Source organism: Podarcis bocagei (genome assembly GCF_964188305.1).
Source record: "Podarcis bocagei genome assembly, chromosome: 1".
Lineage (NCBI taxonomy): Eukaryota > Metazoa > Chordata > Lepidosauria > Squamata > Lacertidae > Podarcis > Podarcis bocagei.
This window is the reverse complement of record NC_138125.1, coordinates 83,609,967-83,629,834: the sequence shown is the minus strand read 5'-3', so window position 1 is coordinate 83,629,834 and position 19,868 is coordinate 83,609,967. Positions and strand designations below refer to the sequence as shown.

At 44.8% G+C, this 19,868-nt stretch overlaps 1 protein-coding gene across 1 annotated transcript in view; it reads right to left on the bottom strand.

Moving 5' to 3' along the window:
• Positions 1 to 7,964: 7,964 nt before the first annotated feature.
• The window catches only part of DDB1 (damage specific DNA binding protein 1), a 21,916-nt gene continuing 10,012 nt past the window's right edge, over positions 7,965 to 19,868 (bottom strand). Inside the window, exons 10-27 of the mRNA XM_081200492.1 lie at positions 19,414 to 19,516; positions 18,768 to 18,843; positions 18,562 to 18,670; positions 18,091 to 18,269; positions 17,846 to 18,009; positions 17,652 to 17,759; positions 16,707 to 16,914; positions 15,119 to 15,214; positions 14,822 to 14,933; positions 14,025 to 14,148; positions 13,641 to 13,805; positions 12,466 to 12,560; positions 12,164 to 12,334; positions 11,345 to 11,454; positions 11,059 to 11,228; positions 10,437 to 10,539; positions 8,898 to 9,021; positions 7,965 to 8,668 (exon numbers count right to left, since the gene is read on the bottom strand). Coding sequence (XP_081056618.1) covers positions 8,585 to 8,668; positions 8,898 to 9,021; positions 10,437 to 10,539; positions 11,059 to 11,228; positions 11,345 to 11,454; positions 12,164 to 12,334; positions 12,466 to 12,560; positions 13,641 to 13,805; positions 14,025 to 14,148; positions 14,822 to 14,933; positions 15,119 to 15,214; positions 16,707 to 16,914; positions 17,652 to 17,759; positions 17,846 to 18,009; positions 18,091 to 18,269; positions 18,562 to 18,670; positions 18,768 to 18,843; positions 19,414 to 19,516 — 2,301 coding nt within the window. The 3' untranslated portion in view covers positions 7,965 to 8,584. The remainder of the gene's footprint in view (positions 8,669 to 8,897; positions 9,022 to 10,436; positions 10,540 to 11,058; positions 11,229 to 11,344; positions 11,455 to 12,163; positions 12,335 to 12,465; positions 12,561 to 13,640; positions 13,806 to 14,024; positions 14,149 to 14,821; positions 14,934 to 15,118; positions 15,215 to 16,706; positions 16,915 to 17,651; positions 17,760 to 17,845; positions 18,010 to 18,090; positions 18,270 to 18,561; positions 18,671 to 18,767; positions 18,844 to 19,413; positions 19,517 to 19,868) is intronic.

Here is a 19,868-nt window from a genome sequence, read left to right as displayed (position 1 = left end):
ATTGCTCAGCTCTCCCCCCCCCACCCCCCAGCCCATGTGTACAGACTGGAAAAAACTCTGTGCGCTGTGTGTGTGTGTGTGTGTGTGTGTGTGTGTGTGTGTGCCTCCCCCCCTCCTCTCAGGGGCAGGGGCACCTCGAGAGGAGATGAGGAGGGAGGATCCAGCATTCCTGAAACAGCAGCTCTGTTATTTGACTGGGAAGAGGCTTACCCCCCCCCTCACCACCACCATCACCCCCCTTGTAGGAGTCTCCTTTTCCACATCTGGCAAGGCTCAAGAATCGCCCACCCCTCCCCTCTCTCTCTGGGCTGCTTTCCCAACTGCACCAAAGAGGAGCTGAAGGAGATAAAGTGTTCCAAGCCAGATCCAAAGGCGGGCTGGGGATTTGGGGAGGGGGCAAGACAACACCAGGCATGTGTGTCAAATGGTGAATGTTGGAGAGGTGCCACTTGTGATAAATTGGGGGGGGGGAGGGGAGGGGAGCTGTCCCAGAAAGGAGGCGCTGCAAAGCAAAAGCAAAATAATAATACAGGGCAAAAGGCCTTAGGTTCCCATCACTTTGCATTTTCACTTGTGTCCTACCTAAAACAAAACAGGTGTCTCAGAATTCGACCAAAATGTTACTATTTGCCATGTGCCCCCCCCCCACTTTGAGATTAGCTAGCAACACAAGTACATACCTGTGCACGCACGCACACTTACACAACCCCCGCCCGTCTTCTCATCTAGGCTAAGTGGTGTAACTATCATTCACAATTTTGGAGTAGAGCTGATCAAAGCTGTTAAGATGGGCCACATCGCAGATGATACATCTCAAAGCTATTATTGTGCTAACAGTAGCGGGCTTCCCTCAGCAGAGGGAACTGTCCAAAATTAGGCAGCTTCTCACCAAGTGGTGGAAATAAACAAGGGTGGGACTTGGGTCAACCCACATTCCAAATGCATAGAACAGCGATCACTTAGCGTGGCAGGAGAGCTGGTCACAATATGGGTGTTTTTCATGGTGTTGACTCAGTAATTCCACAGCTGCTACACAGAATCCAGACTTGTTGAACTATCACATTTCCCCAAGCATTCTAATAACATCGTAGGGCAAGCATGATTTTCCTCCCTGCTGGCAGCTCACCTGTGATTTGCAAATGCCTCGTGTTGCGTGATTGAACAAGTGTTCCTGGTAACACTGTGGCACTGTGGGTAATGAGCAACTCTATTTCCATCCATCATGGCCATGCAATTTTGTGGACTTGCAAACTTTCTATTTTTATGTTTCCTACATAGGCTTTGTACACATTACTGACTTAAAACACAGCAAGGTCCTTTTCTTTTCCACAAGTTGGATTGAAGCTGGTTTGCGGTAGGTGCAATGGGGACACACAAAAATGTAATCACGTAGAAAAGAAAGGAGAAAGAGCAGACTGTGGCTAATGTCTTTTGTACACTGCTTCCCAAACCAATGGTGAGAGCACACTGGATGCAGAGTAAATGGGAATGTGTGCATAGCCATTATTAGCATCCGAGTGCTCTTGTGCCATAGAACTTGCATACAGTGGTGCCCCGCAAGACGAATGCCTCGCAAGACGAAAAACTCGCTAGACGAAAGGGTTTTGCGGTTTTTGAGCTGCTTCGCAAGACGAATTTCCCTATGGGCTTGCTTCGCAAGACGAAAACGTCTTGCAAGTTTGTTTCCTTTTTATTAACACCGTTAATACAGTTGCGACTTGACTTCGAGGAGCAACTCATAGAACGCGGTGTGGTAGCCTTTTTGAGGTTTTTAAAGACTATGCTGATTTTTGAAGCTTTTCCAAAACTTTTCCGACACCATGCTTCGCAAGACGAAAAATTCGCTAGACGAAAAAACTCACGGAACGAATTAATTTTGTCTTGCGAGGCACCACTGTAATCCTTTTATTTTTCAAACAGTGGCAGCGAGTAGTAAGGTTGCTTGTCCCTTTCTCCAGCAATGCCCCATTAAGGGAAGGCTCTGCTTTAAAGCAGTCTTCACCAATCTGATGCCCTACAGCTGGTCTAGGAAATAGGATAGGCCCATAGCTCAGGGGTAGAGCATCTGCTTTGGATGTAGAAGATTCCAGGTTCAAAACCAGCGTCTCCAGGTAAGGCTCTCTGAAACCCAAGAGATCTGCAGTCAGTCCAAGTGGACAATACTAAGCTAGATGGACCAATGATCTGACTCGGTATAAAGAAGCCTCCTATGACTGCCAAAAAGGACTGAATCTTTGAAGTGGCGAGCGATTGCCTCCTTGTTTTTCTGAATCACACTTGCCCTTTAGACAGAGAAACAGTGTCCCTTCCTTTATACTTTGACCACACTGGTCATCATGGATCCTGCCAAGTCACATTGTTCCTCCCAAAGGGAAACAAAGAGAGGGAAATCTCCTCTTCAGAAAGCTGCCACTGCTGCTTTCCAATTGGGCTACATTTTGACTGAAAAGCAGCCCAGGCTGCACAGCTCTGTGATTATTTCTCCCCTCGCACACCAGCTTCAAGCACTTTTTGTACCTGGAGAGGCAGGTAACTTGGTTTCAAGAAGGGAATGAACAATGATAGCAAGAAAACACACAAAGATCCCTGCTGGTTGAAGCCAAGGGTCCGCCTAGTCTCTTTCCAGCTGTGTCCTGCCAGATGCTTCCATGAAGCCACCAAAGCAAGGCATGAAAGCAACAGCCCCTGCCTCCCAGTTTTGTCCGAAGTGGCAGCTAGTATTCAGAGGTATACTATACGGAGGCTCTGTTTAGCTGTTATTGGATGCCACCTACAAGCCAAAAACTATTGCTATATTTGGTCCTGTTAGGTAGGAGCAATACTCTGCAACTCCATACACAGAAAAAGGACATGCAAGGATCTTGCTGATGGGGAGCTGATCTATATATTCAATGGCAGGAGGGATGAGGAGAATGCAGATATGGAACCATGTGTATGACTGCTTCCCTACATTAAAGCAAACAGCCATCTTAATGTGTGTTGACTTGGCGGCAATTCTCCTCTAATATAAAAGTTTTTAGGTACTAGCCTGGTGGTGGTACCATGGCCCCATTTCGTCAGGAGCAGTTCCCACCCCCCAACTCTACCATTTCAAAAGTAAATCTCAGAAGCATGAAAGATGAAGGAAAGCACTGTAAGGAGAATCAAGAGGTATGCCTAGCTGTCTTGCTAATCTGAGAACACCCATGAACTTATTCACTTGTGAGCATGTTTGTGCACATGAACAGAGATCTTGCAAAGAGAAAGTAGCCATCCTGGTTAAAGCTATGAGATGCTGTTAGTTTATTCAAGGCCAAACCAAGAGAACTGCTGGGAATAGACCGTAATAGTCTTAACAACACTGAAGTTTCAGATCTCTTAATCATTCCTTCTGGGAGTGCAGCCAGGCTCTCTGTGAACGCTCTTACTATAAAACAACTTGGCCATTCACTACACAGGAAGGTTTACAGCTCTGTGTAAGGTTACATGGCCAGTATCTCTTATACAAGAAACGTTTCCAAACACCCTGCGCCAAGGGAAAACCTTTTGAAGGTCGTGGCGGATGTTCTCCTGGAGACACCTAGCCTGGTCGTCCTAGGGGATTTTAACATCCATGCCGACACGACCTTACAAGGGGCCGCTCGGGACTTCGTGGAAAGCATGGCCTCCATGGGGCTGTCCCTGAATAAGTCTGGCCCAACCCATAGCCGTGGACATGCCTTGGACCTGGTGTTTACCTCTATGGATGTTGGTGATCTGACACTAAGTAAAAGCGAAATGAAAGAAGTGCCATGGTCAGATCACTTCCTGGTGCAACTGGACTTCTCTGCGACCCATCCCCTCTGCAGGGAGGTGGGACCAATTCGGATGGTCCGCCCCCGCCACTTAATGGATCCAAATGGTTTCCAGAGAGTGGTAGGGGATGCTTTATCCCATGTTGATGGCCTTTCAGCCGATTCCCTGGTGGCCCGCTGGAATGTGGAGTTAACCAGGGCTATTGACTGTTTGGCTCCGAAGCGCCCTCTCCGATTGCATGGAGCCCGGACAGCCCCGTGGTTTTCCACGGATCTGAGGGCAATGAAACAATCGTTGAGACGGCTAGAGCGCCGGTGGCGGATAACTCATTCCGAATCTGACCGGACACAGGTTAGAGCTCAACGTCGAGCCTACCAAGTGGCGATAGCGACGGCGAAGAAGAATTTCTTCACCGCCTCTATTGCATCTGCAGAAAACAGCAGCAGGAGACTTTTTCAGGTGGTTCACAATTTAGCGGAACCACCTGCAACATCGGGGCCCAGTACGGGCCACATGTTCTCCTGCAATGATTTTGCAAAGTTTTTTGCAGATAAAATCGCCCAGATTCGGGAAGAAGTAGACTCCACCGTGGGAGCAGGGCCGGGGCGGGAGAGTGCTAGAGTTCTGTCTAGTCAAGTTGAGTGGGATCAATTTCAACCTGTTACCTCCGAGGATGTGGACAGGCTGCTTGGACGAGTGAAACCAACCACCTGTCTCCTGGATCCTTGCCCATCCTGGCTTATAAAAGCTAGCCGGGAAGGACTGGGCGATGGGCTTCGTGGGGTGGTGAATGCTTCCCTCCGTGAGGGAGCCTTCCCAGACCCGCTGAAAGAGGCGGTTATTAAACCGCTTCTTAAAAAACCATCTTTAGATGCGGCCACGATGGCCAACTATCGCCCAGTCTCAAATCTTCCATTCCTGGGCAAGGTGATTGAGCGAGTGGTTGCTGAACAACTCCAGGCACGCCTGGAAGAAGCGGACCATTTGGATCCCTTCCAGTCGGGATTCAGGCCTCATCATGGGACTGAAACTGCCTTGGTCGCACTGGTTGATGATCTCCGGCGGGCTAGGGACAAAGGTGAGAGCTGTTTCCTAGTTCTGCTGGATCTCTCAGCGGCGTTTGATACCATCGACCATAGCATCCTTCTGGACCGTCTTGAGGGGCTGGGAGCTGGGGGCACTGTTATACAGTGGTTCCGCTCCTTCCTCCTGGGCCGTGTTCAGAAAGTGGTGGTGGGGGATGAGTGTTCAGACCCTTGGGCCCTCACTTGTGGGGTGCCTCAGGGTTCTGTCCTCTCCCCCATGCTTTTTAACATCTATATGAAGCCGCTGGGAGAGATCATCAGGAGGTTTGGGCTGGGTGTTCATCAGTATGCGGATGACACCCAGCTCTACCTCTCTTTTAAATCAGAACCAGTGAAGGCGGTGAAGGTCCTGTGTGAGTGTCTGGAGGCGGTTGGAGGATGGATGGCGGCTAACAGATTGAGGTTGAATCCTGACAAGACAGAAGTACTGTTTTTGGGGGACAGGAGGCGGGCAGGTGTGGAGGATTCCCTGGTCCTGAATGGGGTAACTGTGCCCCTGAAGGACCAGGTGCGCAGCCTGGGAGTCATTTTGGACTCACAGCTGTCCATGGAGGCACAGGTCAAATCTGTGTCCAGGGCAGCTGTTTACCAGCTCCATCTGGTACGTAGGCTGAGACCCTATCTGCCTGCGGACTGTCTCGCCAGAGTGGTGCATGCTCTGGTTATCTCCCGCTTGGACTACTGCAATGCGCTCTACGTGGGGCTACCTTTGAAGGTGATGCGGAAACTACAACTAATCCAGAATGCGGCAGCTAGACTGGTGACTGGGAGCGGCCGCCGAGACCATATAACACCGGTCCTGAAAGACCTGCATTGGCTCCCAGTACGTTTCCGAGCACAATTCAAAGTGTTGGTGCTGACCTTTAAAGCCCTAAACGGCCTCGGTCCAGTATACCTGAAGGAGCGTCTCCACCCCCATCAGTCTGCCCGGAGGCTGAGGTCCAGCGCCGAGGGCCTTCTGGCGGTTCCCTCACTGCGAGAAGCAAAGCTACAGGGAACCAGGCAGAGGGCCTTCTCGGTAGTGGCGCCCGCCCTGTGGAACGCCCTTCCAGCAGATGTCAAAGCGATAAACAACTATCTGACATTCAGGAGACATCTTAAGGCAGCCCTGTTCAGGGAAGTTTTTAACGTGTGACATTTTACTGTATTTCTGTTTTTTATGGAAGCCGCCCAGAGTGGCTGGGGAGGCCCAGCCAGATGGGCGGGGTATAAATAATAAATTATTATTATTATTATTATTATTATTACGCTGTTTTACGGGAAGCTTGCAACCTTTGGCACCAGAAGATTTAGCACCTCATCTTAGTAACAGAATTGTACAATGAAACATAAATAATGAGGCTAAATGTCTGCCAGACTGTCAGCAACAGTGTCTTGGCATCTCTTTAGAAGCGATGGGAAGCCAGAGGCCACAATCATCAAGTGCACAAGAATTTGTACAGGGCATGGCTTCCTGCTATCGCAGGTGATGGGAACTGTTCCATTTATAGGCTGTGAGACGTTTAAGAAACATGCTGCCCTCAGCTGGGCAATACAGGGAAGTGAACATCATTTCACCACCTGCAAATGCGAGACCACACACCCCTCCTCCAGAATACAGTACCCTAAGACAAGTGCACAGAATCCTTTGGTAGAGCTGCAAACCCACTGGACAGCAGGGTTCCCCCTGCTCTGTGCTTAGCTTTGTGTGTAGGGGAAAAATAATGAGGCGACTTTGGTCTTCAAGAGTGGCAGACAACACAGCTGAAGCTGAGCAAGGCAGAGACCCAATAGCTAAGGAGACGGTAATGACATTTGCCCCTGTGCAATTGCCTCTTCCCATGGTCATTTATATTTTATTTTAATTATTTGTATATTAATTACAGTATTCAGTTTTCAGAGGATCAACTGCAGATGCCCCCCCCAAAAAAAACCCTAACTCCTATTCCTTTTAGCAGTTGCCAAAATGGAGAGAGCTCTCCTCCCATGTCTGAGAACTGGTGAAACAAAGTCTGGAATTTGGTGTTGAAGGGGGGGGGGGGAAATGCAGAATTGTAGTTTATGGAGGCTTGATAAAATAAATTTCTCAACACCAGGTGGCCCTCCAGACACCCAACTGCACTTTAGATCTTATCAAATTCATAGGTGCTAACTCATTGAAAGCACTTTCTTGCAGTATGGGAATAAAAATGTTACATTCAATTTACGTATACTAGAAATTTCTGTAATTTCCTCCGCTTAACCTTAATGTTAAACACTGTTAGGCTGCCATTTTTGTGTTGTATTTTGTTTTGTCTTTGTGTTATGTACCCTTAATACTACGAATCACAACAATTCATAGAAATTTTATCTAGCTCATTTTTCCAGATTCTTTTTTGCAGCCAGTGCATAGAGGGCCACACTGTGTTGTAAAACTATTACTGTCACTCAAAAGAAACCAAACGTTTTCTGCCAGAGTATTCCTGCTTGCTTGTGTGAATAAAGGTTTCAGAAAGCAGTATCTTGGGTCTCTATATAATGGCAGGCTAACAGATAATGAATGATGTCTTCCACCTGAGGTTGACCGCAAACACGAAGTCTGTCTGCATATGAGACCTTGTTGTATCAGCCATCCAAGACTGCAGTGGGCATCACTTGGAAACACAGCTAAATAAAGGGATTTCTTAAGAAAACTGGCAAGAGTCTGGTCAGGTAACTACCTCTACAGTGGTACCTCGGGTTACATACACTTCAGGTTACAGACTCCGCTAACCCAGAAGTAGTGCTTCAGGTTAAGAACTTTGCTTCAGTATGAGAACAGAAATCGTGCTTCGGTGGCGCGGCGGCAGGCCCCATTAGCTAAAGTGGTGCTTCAGGTTAAGAACGGACCTCCAGAACGAATTAAGTACTTAACCTGAGGTACCACTGTATATCTATAGCTCAGGTACCCTTGCTGAAATGGAATAAAAAATAAATTAAAAAAACAACATTCCACCTTTCTGTGTAAAATGCTCAAGGACAGCTTGCCAGACCTTCCGTGCTCTTGTGTGTAATGCAATGTGTTACAAGCGTGTGAAATGTAAGATTTTCTCCCCCTGGCCTGATAGAGATACTGAAGTAGAGTGGGGGAGATTATGACAGCCAAACTTTTCCTCTTGGACTACTTTTATTTGGTAAAATTCCAAAACCAACAACAGAATTTTTTATTTTATTTTTTTGTTTTCCAGCCCCTTCTCCCTGAATGAGCAGAAAGGCCCAGGGGAAGAGCAGCCTTCGACCCACTTGAGTTCCCTACCCAGACAGGCACAACTCCCATCTCCCTGACACCAGACACAGCCATCTAGCCATACACCATCCAAATAGATGAAGAGGAAAAAAAGACTCCCACTTCAAAACACAAGGAACAACAAAAAGAAAAATCCAAAAAAAGATACTAAAAGACAACGGTGAATGAGCTGTGGGAAGAGTCTAGGTAGGGGGCGCACCTTTGCCAACTGCTAGCCATTACTCAATGGGAACAACTGGCTGAGACCAGTCCTGGGTTGGTGAGTCCAAGCAGAACCTTATGTCATCAACAGCCAACATTGCATCCACAAGTCCCTTAGCGAGATGGCTTCAGTTCAGAGAGATTCCCCACTTTCACCCAGGCGCGTTGCTACTGCCTCTAAAGTGTTACAGGGCAACTGGCTAGGGGACCCCAGCTGCAGGTGGGAAAGACTCCATATGCTAGCACGGAGGAAGGAGCTGCGAAGTATCTCCTCATCCAGCTAGTGGATACGGGTGAGCTCTTCCACAATCTTGATCAGGTCATCCACTGTGGCTTCCCTCTTCATTCCGCTGCCATCATCAATCTGAAATAAAAAGAGGCGTCAGAAACCACCTGTGGAAACAACAGTGAAGGTGTATACCGCTTCTTAGTTTCTTATTGGGGCAATGCTTTGTACGCTAACAAAAACAACGAAGACTCGCCAAGTTTAATGGTATTTGCTCCCACGCTAGTGAGCACAGCATTATGGCCTCTCAACAATGAGAAAGACTGTCCCAAGAACTTCTAACAGGTGATTAATTTTCCCATCCTACCTGTAGATTAGCCACAACTTCTTGCATCTTGGGTCGGCTGATGTCCAAAAAGCTTTCAATTAAGTCTCCATCAATAAATCCTGTAGCTGGCTCTGTCTTGCGTTCTGTATGAAATGATCTCCAGGTACAGTCATGAATCAAGGAAACAAACCATTTGGCAACACCAGCCTTAAAAGAACAAACTCTTACAGATTCTCATGCTCTTCACAAACAAAAATGGCATGAGTAAACACATGACAAAAGTGGTGCAGTGTAACATTAACTGACCTTCCTATAATTAATTGGGACACCTAAAAGATTGTATCACTGCTTAAACACCCAATCGATCACTGTGGTCTGCAGAAAGCTTTCTGTAGCTACCATCTTATTTATTTCATAAAGTTTATACACTGCTTGATTGTAAAAAACAAAAAACCTCAAAGCAGTATACAAAAAGACAGTAAAATCAAGATAAAATTGTAACCCTACTTTAAAAAATACATAATGTCTTTCTATATGTATCTATATGTATTGTTGTTAGCCGCCCTGAGCCCGGCTTCGGCTGGGGAGGGCGGGATATAAATAAAATTTATTATTATTATCTTATTCATTGCACCCCACTCCTCTCTTAGTTAAGGCTTCCTTTTTGTCATTCCTCATCTTTAACGCTGGTTGCTATCTATGCTCGGACTGCCCTGTCATGTGATGTTCACTTTGTTCATCTTCCTTAGATTTTTAGATCTCTCTCTTCGACACACATCTCTTTTAAGTCCTTTCTCCTCTTCCATTCTTATAACCGTGTTGGTCATTTGGGGTTCAAATTACATTCATGCTCCTTCCCTTCCCTTCCTCCCCTCCCCATTCTTTCATTTATTGCTATGTGTTGTAAAGTCTGTAGGCAGGGACCAGCCTTTTAAAAATATCCTTGTACTGCGTCTAGTATGTCAGTTTGCATTTCTTGGTACAGAAATTACTGATCTGGTGTGTAGAGATCTTTTCCTATTCTAATTAATTCAAGAGGGTTCTGGAAGCTTCTGTGTGAAAGAAACAAGCAGAAGGTTCATGATTTTTCGGTTATTTAGAGAAGCCGAGTACAGCTGGCTTAAACTGGTTCTGTTATCTCTTTCTGTCAAGGTCATGCTGACTATGTAATAAGGCCACTAGGCGCCTGGGTTTCACTCTTTTCTATCTCTCTTTCCTTCTGGTGTGATGCTCTGCATATAGCATACTTAGTATTAAGGTTTAGTCTTACTGTAAGTTATTGTAAGTTTAAGTCAAGTCAGCTGCAACTGGATTTCTTATGGACAGGGCCAATCCTGAATGTATTGGATTTGTGACCATTATGCTCATTTACCTTCAGTAGCAGTAAAGCTCTGCTGGATGAAAGATTAATTGCCTCGAGTCTATTTTTGGGGGAATCCTGCAACGTTTTTAAGTTCTTTTACTCTGCTAACCATACGTTGGAATCTGCTCTGGTTCAATATGCGTGGAATTTATGACATAGTATTCTTAAGCATTTTGCACAATGAATAGGACAATGGTGAGACAAAGAAAGGATATAAGGAGTGTTCGATCTTTCCTACACTCTTAATGACTTTGTTAAGTCGGTTCTGCACATCCAGCAGGAGATTATACCAGCTTTCTGACAGCGAAGTCACCAGTCCTATGGAGAAGGACAACTGTTAAAACGATATTTTCAAACTGTATTCAAGAGTTATCATTTCAATCTCCACCTAAGGACTTTGAGGATGCTGCCTAATTTAAAAGCTGAACTGCAAGGGAGGGAGGGAGAAAGATTGGACAATTGAGGGAGCAGGAGAGATCAGACAGGCAGCAGTTTTTCCTTTGTTTGTCTTTTGCTTTTTGGCTACAGCAGTTTGAGACATAAACCAGGGAGGGAGGGGGAGCAGACAAATCACAGATTATAAATGTTCCAATAGGAAATAATGAAAACCATCAGCTTGTTATGCAAGTGAACCATTTCCTGGGAAAGCATTGTGTTCAGATAGCGGGACGTGCATGTATATTCTTCACCCAAGGTCACTATTACTTCAATTCCTTTTACTAAAACTCCAAGTTAGCAGTGTCCCACCCCATCCCCATATTCCATATCAGCAAACAGTGAATGGGACATTTTTCATTACTACATGGATAGAAGGTCCCTGGCTGGCTCTAACCTTACCAATCATTCCATTGACTGTGCCAAAAAGGACCGAGCCCTGTGTTGGTGTGGATGTTTCGCCCAGATTCTGCATGACCAGAGACCCATGACAGAAGACATTGACAAACTCCCCCAGGTGGAACAGCCCAAACTCCTGCAGATGCTGGCGCTCCTCATCAGTTGTGGCAGCACTGCAACACAGAAAATCAGCTAGGAGAAATGACAGGGCAACCACCACATCTCAATTCCCAGGTGTAGTTGCCACATGCATGCTGCTTCAATCCATCCTTTTGGGGAGGCATCTCACCTGTCCTTCTGGCACACAAACAAGTTAAATGCATTCTCTGCCCCTAAGAAGTTGTCATCGTCCAAAATTTCCACAGCACTCATCCAGTTTGGATTAAAGTCACGAGCGATCTAAAAGGGAAGGATAAGTCATTTGCTGTTGAAATTCATTATATTCCTAGCACAATCAAAACTGCACTGTAGCTATAGGATATTTTGTACCCCAAAGGACAACTAATTATAATGGGGTGAGAGGCAGGACAAAGATAGTGGAATGCAGCACAAGAAAGACTTTGTGTGGAAGAAACCAGCCTCAGCAGAATATATATGCATTTATACATGCATGTAAGTATGTGGTTCCAATCTCTGCCTCAGGCAGAAAATTCTAAGCTACTGTTAATCATCTTTAGACAAATATTTATTCATTCCACAAATGTGGCCAATACTGAACTCCAAACAGCCTTGAATATGGGGTGAAATGAAGAGGGCCAGTCAGCCCAAGATACTTGGCTCCTGAGGTGGGAAGTCCATATGATGCCTCCCTTCCAATAATAAGCACACACTGAATTGACAATTTAGTTACCTTTAAAGACTGAAATCCAAACATCTGCAGCCTGAGGGACACATCTTACACTACTCAGTGATAAGGCCAGCCTTGGTCAAGTAGGCTTGACAAGTCAAGTTCAAAACTCCTCCCTTTAACACGCTGTCGTGAGAACACCGTGGCCAAAAGTCATGAAAAGCTGCCCCTGTTCCTGTCAAATGTTATTTTCTTTTCTGAAGCTCTTCATGAGGGCCTCTTGACTGCTGTACACAATAAGGTAACAACCATAATCAATACCTCTTCAAAGTTCCCTTCCATGGGCTTATAGGCAAGCAAAAGGACAGAGCGCATTAGATCTCCAACTAAGATGAAGTCTCCCTTCGTCTTCACATAGAGGGCCATGATGTTGTTGTAATGATTGCATTCAGTGCGAAGCTCCTTCTCTGCTGTCCACTCATATAGCCGCACCTGGCAGAACAGAAAGGTGTATGTCACAGCTGAGACAGAGCCAGGGGACATCACAACAGGGTCAGGTGCACTCCTGCTCAAATAACCCCAGCCCTGAAAGACATGGATGCGAAAGCTCTGGGAAGCCTTACCGTGCTGTTTATGCTAGCTAAGAGTTTTCCATTGAATTCCACCATGGAATAAACAGCTCCTTTCACTTCTTTCTCAGCCAGACTCTGCAATTTACCTAGGATACACATCAATACAACAGCACTTAAAAAGGGCATGTGCTGCCCACATCTCAATGAGGAGCTAGACTTGGCTATAGCCAGAGCATTATTATGGTACTGATAACACCAAGTTACAAGTTAGATCCCCGTATGGGACAGCTGCATATTCCTGCATTGCAGGGGTTTGGATTAGATGATCCTCAGGGTCCCTTCCAACTCTACAGTTCTATGATAGACTGGCCTTGGAAGCGCTGCATGCATGCATGTGCTTAATGTTTCACTATAGGCACAGTTTAGTGGTGAGATTAGGAAGGTCTGTGCCACAAGATGCAGCTTCCTCCATTGCTTATATCAAGTTCTTTCTGTATAAGAAATATGAGGTCTCTGAAGTGGGAAGAGGCCTAGCCCTGTATGGCATTGGTGTTTGTTGGGATGGGAACTGCTATAGTGATTGCTATTTCTCTGCCTCTCTGAATGCTCTATCCCACTCTTGCAACACTAAAATAGCATGTCACTAAGGATTCAGATTCATGATTTTAATATGTTGTCTTTTTTGTGCAACATAACAACTTCACAGTAATTTCATCAACAGCTTTCATTTCTCCGATGAAAAAGAAATCCTTCTGTGGCACAGTTAGCATATAACTATTGTCACTTTATTTGTACACGTGTCGCTCAAAATGATTCTCAACACCACATTAAACTAGTATTACCCATGCAATCTCCCTAAAGTATTCCCTATTGACGATTGGGAGAGACAAGATAGGCCAAGAAGCTGCTCAAAAATGGCAACAAGTTGCAATGAATTCATGTCATTGCAAGAAGCTGTGATTTTAAAAAATGGTTTCCCTGATATTCTTATTTTTTCCCCACTTGAAGCAATTAAGGCAGTTCTTATAACATTGAAAACCGTGTGCAAGACTTTTACAATAGAAGACCCTGGAAGCTAAAACCTCTCCTAAGCAAGAGACAATTCTGCAGGCAAAAACAGCAATATCCAGAGGGCCTTAAAAAGTATGCAGAAGCAGAGATCACAATCAAGCTCATGAAGTCCCTTGGGGGAATGTGAAAATCTGATTCAAACCTCCAACTCTTACCATCAGAATAGTGGAACACCACAATACGCCCCTGCTTTGGTTCGGCCTCATCAGGATACACCATAGCTGTGCCCACAATAAAGTATGTGTTGGGGTCTTTGCCCAGCTTGCAGGAGACGAGGCTTAGTGCATACTCATTCTGCAGAAACTGGTGAGCATGAAGAACTGAAGACAAAAAAGTGAAAAAATGAGAGAAAGCTCAGCTGGAGCATCTAGTTAGACATAGGTAACTATGAAACTAAAAAAAATGTCTGTTCAGCACATTCTCATGCCAGCATGTGCTTCCAAGTTACCCTTCCCAGTCCCAGTCCCAGTTTCACATGATTAAATGCCTCTCAAAAAGCAGACTTCTCATAAGGGAAATTAGTAGCAGAGGAGGATTACCTTCAAATGTATGCTGATCTATGATGAGTAGGTTGTGCACCTCTACCTCTTCACCAAATGAGGTCTCATGTGGGGCTGTGCTGCTAGAGAACAACTTGCTGGAACTCACACTGCTGGAGAGGGCCTGAAACATGAAGGGAAGAATAACTCTTTCAAACTACTTCTGGAGGCCATGGAAACGGAAATAACCTAACCCCAATGAATGAGGCAAGCATATCCTTTCCTTCTGACCATGAACATACATCAGAGATCAAGATACACCAAGCATATGAAGAATAGGACCATATATGGATTGGAGGGGAAGAAGGCAATGGAAAGGGTCAGGGAGAATTAAGTAGCAGATCTGTATTGCCAGGTTTCCTGTTTACTGAAGAGGCACTTGGAAATTAGCCTAGAAGAAGGGTCAAAATCCCCTGGGGATCTGTTCATAAAAAAGAGAAACTTAAGTAAAGTTATGAGCAGATCCCCAGGACATTTTGACACTAGAAAACTAGGAGACAAAGTTTGAATAACTGGAGGTGCCTCAATGTGTTGGGCAGCCCAAAATATTTGTTCCTAGCATAAAACAGAGACATTGAATTCAAAAGCCACACACAACTATCCACTCAAATTATACTATTGTGCAAGGAAAGGACATGACTAGCCTGCTAAAAGCACTCAATCTCACAAAAGCAGGAATGATCAGAATGCTAAGCAAAATAAATTCCCTCTGATGTAGCTGCAAGAAATCATGATACCAATGCCAGCTGCTTGCATGGCATATTGCAGAGAGGTATCTGCAAGGAAGTTCCTTTCACCTGGGTGCTTGCACTGGGTCTCAGTGCAGTGGTGCCTCCACTGGCATCCTGAACTTCAATGCGACTGGAGAGTACGCCAAAACACTGAGATACTTCCTGATAACAGATCTTCCTGCATGACAAAAAGGGACACATAGGTAAGGCAAGAATAAACAAAGCTACAACTACTAATACACTCCTACCTATGCTGCTTTCTACATTGTCACAGGAATGCAGACAGAAATGATATCACTCTATCCCACCCCTAAAACCTCTCTATTAGAGCCCCTGGAGGTACCCTTTTCTCGCTTTGCTCACCTGGGTGACTCATAAAGGGGAACAGTACGGATGTGCAACTTCTGAATTTCATCAATGGTGCCAATGGTCAAAGTGCTGTTGTTGGCTAAAGCCAGGCTGCAAAATAAGGACATATAAGGCATTTCACTTTAAATTTAAAAAATTGTTCTTCCACCACTACACATAGGGCCTCTTGAATCTAGGGTTCCTATCCACATAGCTAACTAAAGCAATAAAATAACCCACAGTTTAAGAAATGCATCAGTGCTGGTATTTATCCTACCAAGACTTGCAGTAAGTTAAAAAGATAAGTATCATAGCAAAAGAAGTAATATGTGTTAAATGAGATTTCTTGCTTTACCAAGGACTTCCTACACAGACATCAGGAACAAATAAAGCATGTGGATAGTAAGAGGCAGGGGAAGGAAGGTTGTGCAGGGAGTGGAATACAATCCTTGCATTGATAACGTAGACTAGGGATGCGGAACCTATGGGACTTCAATTTCCATCACCCCTGACCACTGGTTATGCTAGCTGGTATCATGAATCAAACAAAACCTGAAGGGCCACCAGTTCCCCATGATAGATAAACCTGTTATAGGGGGGATGATTGTGAAAAGGCAGAGTGACTGTGGTATTGACACCAAGTTTGTTTCTTCTCTTCTCCCAACAGTATTCCCCATCAACCTATCTTTTTAGCTTCCGAAACTTCCTTTGGAAAGCCACAGTAAAAGAGAACATATGCACACACAATGTTGAGGCATAAACACCAACCTCATGCCTGTTCTACCTCATCACTGTATTCTCCCCACTCCTGAAGGAAATTAGTTTATGAACTATCAGCCCCACTTCAGAATAAATGATGCAAAACACTAAGGAGTAGCTTACCAGGCACTCTACTTATCCTGGTTACTTATCAACTTGAATGAATACAATGAAAGATTTAAAAAACACCAGAATCAGTCAGTGGTATTATAGGATGAATAATGATTTCAGGTAACATACAGTTAGATGTTGGGACTGAAATATACCATGAAAACGCAGGTGATTTATTCCAATATGGGGTGAACTAAGGTCCCTCTGATGAGCGGGGGGGGGGGGCATATGAATACATAACGTAACAAACAAAACAATAATCCATCCATGACGCCCCCAATAACTGCATAATTTCCAATTGCTTTCTGAAGATTTTAAACTGGCTGTGGGAGGAATCAGAGGCAGTTCATTTAAAAGCAGGGGAACCTATCAGAAGTTTAAAGGAGAAGAGAAGGAACAGGAAATCAAAAAGCCATCTCCTTCACACTCAAGTGAATAACCCTGATGTAAAGGATTACTTTTTGCTCATCATTTAGAAGACTGCTTTGCTATTTTGCTATTGTTTCAATACTGGATTTTGAAAGAAAAAGCTAGCTTTGTGATCTCTATAACGTCTAAGCAGGCAGACCCAGAAGATTGAGTATTGCCAGTGTTCATTGCTACCATATACTCGCTCTGAAACAGCCAGAAGAGAACTGCCATGTCCACATATCAAGTAGGGCTGAGCAGGGAGGCAGCGTTGATGCTCTGTGGAAAATAGGCTTCTTAAAGAGGAGAAACAGAGCACACCCACCTGTCAGGGTACCCATCTGAGTTGAGAGGGCACATGTAGTTCACCTCCTTAAGATTGACATTGGAGAAGACCAGTTTGTGGTTGCTGCTGTATATCACAGTCGGGCGGTCAGAGCAGGCAAACACATTGGTGGTGGAGAGGGAGCGAAAGGTCCTTAAAACAGTGGGCTGGGTTCCCAGTGTCACTTTCTTACGATCACTCAGCAAACCTGTTGTGGGAAAGTATAGCAGGAGGGGTTACCTACCAAGAGAAAGCAAGGGGGGAAATAAACTAGCAGGAGTGTCACTGCTGTTTGTCCACCACATGCAGATTAAGCCACTAAATTCTCTCACTCGGCTAAAGAGTATCAAGACCACTGTATCTTTTCACTTTCCAGAGAAATCCATTCCAGTCAGAAAGCAGAAAGTTTCACTTAAAACAGCTGCCCAGAAGAAGCAGGCAACAGTCTCTCAGTATAGATATCCTGAGTAGATTGCAGTCTTTTGGGGGAGAATCTCCCAAATGTTCTATTCTCAAGGCCAAACCAGATTCTAGGAACAGAACATCTGCAATTAGACACCCACTGTGTTTGTTTTAAGATAAAAGTGTGTGGGAGAGAAGGGGATCTGGGTAAGAGTCAGGGTGTTTTGTGTGTGTTAACCCTTTCCCTGCATGCTGTTTTCCTTGTTTAAACTCTTTCCCCCATTGGGGCCAACATACACATAGTGTATTAGTATTTGCATGCTCTGTGGGGCATGCACCATTTTGGGGATGATTTAATGTACATAACTGAAATGAAGCAAATGGCGTAAAGGGAAATGGTTGAACTGTTTGGCAGCAGCTGTCACCTTCAATAACAATGGCAACATACATCATCACGAATCTCTGGATGTCATATCTAAGTTGGCCCTCAAAATGACTGTTACAGAGAAAGAAAGTTTGAGGAGGAGGAGCCTAAAACCTCACCTGTCTCAATGTTCAGTCCAAAGTAGAAGAGAGCCCCATCTCCCAGGGCACAAAGCAGGTAATGGCTATTCTCAAAAGTGGTCATCAGAATGGAACGTGGGATGATCTCTGCAGAAAGTGGAACAGAGTTCATTCAGATCGCCCTTAGCAGTATTTGCCTTTCCCAATATAGAAAACACACAAGCCGCTCATACCTCCTCCCAACATCTCCTTGTGTAAGAGGTCAAACGAGGGCAGCTTAAGAATACGGGCTGAGATGTCAGTCCAAAGGCCAATAGCGCACAGAGGGGACATGCCACTGGTGTCTCCCAGGGGAGTGATGTCCAGGCAGGCCACTTCATGCTCCATCTCTGTGCAGCTGACAAGGAGGAAACATGTCAGTATTACAGTGAGTCTAAGAGAGTCAGCACAAAATGTCCCAGCTGCAGTTCACATGCACCTTATCTGCTTGAGTTCCTGGGGGTGGATCTCTAGATAGTACAACACTCTCCCCACAGCCACCACCACTTGACTGCTGTTACAGGAAGCCACACTGATGTTCTTCCCATTTGGCTCTTTCCATTCACTTGCAAGGGCTTTGGGCTCCTGAGTGACAAGCCGTACGGAAGCAGATGTTATCTAAAGAAAGAAACAAAAATAGGTATCTCTTCCTGACTCAAAGGAAAGTTGTTTTTAGGCCTCTGTCCATGCATCACAGTCCTGATATTTCACTCCTGATAGTATGCATAATTTAAAAGCAGTGGTGGCTAACTTGTTGCCCTCCAGATGTTGCCCTTCAGGTCCCTTCAGCCCAGCCAGCATGGCCAATGGATAGAGATAATGTGAACTGTAGTCCAGCAACAATCAGAGGGTGAGAAGTTAGCCACTCCTACTTTAAAGGTTTTATCTTCAAGAAACGCTTGCTTGTTACCTGGATTAGCTGCTGATGGGCTACATTGCCACAGAAAAAGGTCTGCTGATCATCCACAAATCCTGTCAATTCGGTCTCCTCTACTTCCTCCCCATTCAGCATCAAAACCCTGCAAAACGTAGGAAGACCTGGTCAAAATTATCAGCAAAGACATACAAATTTTCAACTCCACTTTCAGCCCTACAAAACATCAGCATTTCTCCTACCTGGTTTGACCCACAAAAGACAGCACTAAGGTATTATCAGTTTCACGGTGTGAGTCTGACCTCAGAGGCCACAATCCTGCAGTGCAGAGACATAAAAAGATATTTTACCAAGAGAACACAAAAGACCAAGGGATCTCGTAACTCAGAAGTACCAAGCCAGCACGTTCTCCTGCCTCACTACTTCTAAAGCACCATACAGTGTTTACCCTGTGCCAACTATTCTCAGTTCTAGGCTAGAATAAATTATACAAACCATTATGTAATCTTCTCCCAGTCTAAGATTTTAGCCTCTACAGAATACAGAACAAAGGTAAAGAACATGATACAGAAGGTAAAGAAAGAAGAGTAAAGAAAGGCAACTTGAAAGAAGGAACAGAAAAGCATTGAAATATACAATCTTATCTACCCAAAACCTGCCAGCCTCCTGTGTAAGTCTTCACTAACCACTTGCCCACCATTTTCTAATCTTTTCTGGACACCCATGAGGGCTAGAATCATGTGTTTGCTTTTATTTAGCGTGAAAAGCTCATTCACAAAATTTCCTATGTGACAACAGTGGCATATTGCTCAAAACACTTTGAGCAATATGCATTATCCTCACTTCAGAGCGTGCCACAAATTATTAATTTATATCATGATGACACACCTTTAATCCCTGGGAGATCAATGCTGGCGTGTTCATGAATCCCAATTCCATTCCGGATGATCCTCAGGGAGCCCTCCTTAAAAGCACCAGAGCAAGTAACCAGCTGGGGAAAGCAGAGAACAGCCATTAAAGCACTCTGACATTAATAATGGCCATATTAAATGGGTGACATTGCATTTAATCCAATTCAGTTCTTGAAGATAAGGAAGCTTTTCCTACAATCTACCAGAGGCATTTAAGCAAACCTCTGAAGGGAGACAATATATTACAGCCTCTGTAGGAAATAAAATATATTTCCAGAATGGACCCACTACTTAGGGGGCTAAGTTAAAGTTCTCAGAAATTGTCTCTCTACTTTAGCACACTCATGGCTGGAGAGGAGCAACAATTTTCAATCTATCATCAGATTAACTAGACAGTGCCCTGGGTCACATTTGGAAACCTAAGAAACTGCC